We start from the raw sequence: 2,500 nt of genomic DNA on the forward strand, positions 1-2,500 counted from the left end.
GTCTCCACTCTCCACTCTCCATACTAGATGAGCTGATCAACACATAGTGGGTGTGTGTGCGTGTGTGTGTGTGTGTGTGTGTGTGTGTGTGTGTGTGTGTGTCGGTGTGTGTATCTATGTATCTGTGTGTGTGTGTGTAGGTGTGTGTGTGTCGTTGTGTATCTATGTGTATGTGTCTGTGTGTGTGTACATATCAGAATATGAGAAATCGCCCGTGTTAGCCCGTGGCCAATAGAGTAATCTGATACTGTGATCATCGATGCTGCTCTGAGTTCCTTTGGCTCAGCCTCATCGCCTAGCAACCCTGGACAGGACAGGACAGAGCCCAGTAGTGTCCTTCCTCTGGGCGTTTATCAAGCCTGATTACTGCTTCCTGTTCCTGCCGATATCCTCTTCCTGCCAGCGGCCAACCCCCGTTCAGCCCCCTTAATATGCACACACACCCTCATACACACACATGTGCACACACATGCAAACACGCACACATGCACTCCTAAACACACACTCTCTGTCTTGCTCTCTCTCTCGCGCGCGCACGTGCGCTCTCTTCTCTCTCTCTCTCTCTCTCTCTCTCTCTCTCTCTCTCTCTCTCTCTCTCTCTCTCTCTCTCTCTCTCTCTCACACACACACACACACACACACACACACACACACACACACACACACACACACACACACACACACACACACACACACACACACACACACACACACACACATGCACACACACACACTGATCCCCTATCCCTTTCTCCACACACTTGCCTTGGTGGTTTGGGTGTACTGCCCAAGCATGGTGTTTAATGTGGAGTGTGGAGTATCTCACTGCCATAGCCAGAGGTCAATCAGGGGTCACTCCAAGGTCACCGTGACCCAGTGGCAATACTTGCTGCTGGTGAGGAATGCAGTGCTATTGTTAAATGGAGCAGACACGCCTATCAATACAGACCCTACTCACACAGGCTCATACAGAGAGAGAGAGAGAGAGAGAGAGAGAGAGAGACAGAGAGACAGAGAGAGACAGAGAGCACAAATTATGCACACCTCATCACCACGCCAAATATGACCTAATCTCTGTCAGCTCAGTCATGATGGTGCTGAACTAGTGTTTGAAGAACTGCCCCCTTACCCCCTACAGCAGGGCTATTCAAATGGCGGCCCTGGGGCCAGATACGGCCCTCGGACGGCAAGGCTCTGGCCCTCCACAAGCCCCTTGAAATACGGAATTGTTTTTTTTTCGGAATATAGAGATAGAAGTATGGGTTCCGTATCAAGCTGAAACGGGACACGGGACGTTAAAATGCAGGAAATTACATCTAAGAAATGCAAAACTTTCTGGGGGAGGACCCCCTGACCCCCCCACCTCAAAGAAGTGTCCCGTATTTTTTTCATTGACAGTCGGCAGCCATGACACATACGGGGTGGGGGGCCCAAATGGGCCCTTGACTTGAAGAAATGGGCCCCCTCCACATGATATTAGGCCCTCTTTTTTCGTTCGGGGGCCCATTCTTGGTAGCTTGCAGGGGGCCTGAAGTAGTACTTGCGTTACGCCACTGCAGACATGCCATGAGTTCACAGGGAGTTGGGGTTCAGATGTGGACTCAGTTGTTAGTACTGTACTACACTGTTCTGTTCTGCTCTGTGACTGTACTGTACTGTACTGTACTGTGTCTCCTGTAATTGGTCATGAATATTTACATGTTCTCTTTCCCTCTGTCTTCTCCCCCTTATCTTTTTCTCTTTCTTTTTCTCTTTCTCTTTCTCTTTCTCTTTCTCTTTCTCTCTCTCTCTCTCTCTCTCTCTCTCTCTCTCTCTCTCTCTCTCTCTCTCTCTCTCTCTCTCTCTTTCTGTCTGTCTCTCTCTCTCTCTCTGCAGGTCTCCAGTTCAGTGAAAGGTAATGGGCTTCCCTGTGCCTCTCCTCCATCTCTCTCCTGTCTTGGTAGAGGCTCTGTTTTCATTAGCACTGATGCAGAGCTCCACTGGGACATTCCCATAGTTATACCCCGTCAAACACACACAAACACACACACACACACACGCGCGCGCGCGCGCACATACCCCACAAACAACTCCCTCGACTGATGTGTCTATATATAACAGTAGGCCTTCTGTTAAATTAATTTTTTCGCCCACTATATCAGTTCAGTTCAGTGGCCTCTGTCTTTCCTACACTGTAAAAACTGTAACCATGTAATGCACACTCTGATCTATACCCATAATTCTGTATCTTCCAAGAAATTCTATATGTTGTCATCAGGGCTCTAAATGAACACTAGCCAACCAGCCAAATACTGATGAAAAGTCTGTCTTTCTGTAGCAGTAGGGCACTGGCCTGCTATACCGGCGACCCAGGGCTCTAATTTAACTTTTTTCATAACCAGCCAAAATGGCTAGTAGATGTTAATCTTACCGCACTAGTCAAACACACACTCACTAATGGGTCAAAGTGGCTAGTAAGTCGGTATTTTCTACCAGCCAAACTGAAAATTCACCAGTGTTT

At 48.4% G+C, this 2,500-nt stretch overlaps 1 protein-coding gene across 2 annotated transcripts in view; it reads left to right on the forward strand.

Moving 5' to 3' along the window:
* Positions 1 to 2,500, forward strand: part of palm1a (paralemmin 1a) — an 88,097-nt gene that overhangs the window by 72,237 nt on the left and 13,360 nt on the right. For both annotated transcript variants that reach the window (XM_063200543.1, XM_063200542.1), the window contains exon 6: positions 1,876 to 1,894. In XM_063200543.1, coding sequence (XP_063056613.1) covers positions 1,876 to 1,894 — 19 coding nt within the window. The remainder of the gene's footprint in view (positions 1 to 1,875; positions 1,895 to 2,500) is intronic.

The sequence above is a fragment of the Engraulis encrasicolus genome, chromosome 6 (genome assembly GCF_034702125.1).
Source record: "Engraulis encrasicolus isolate BLACKSEA-1 chromosome 6, IST_EnEncr_1.0, whole genome shotgun sequence".
NCBI lineage: Eukaryota > Metazoa > Chordata > Actinopteri > Clupeiformes > Engraulidae > Engraulis > Engraulis encrasicolus.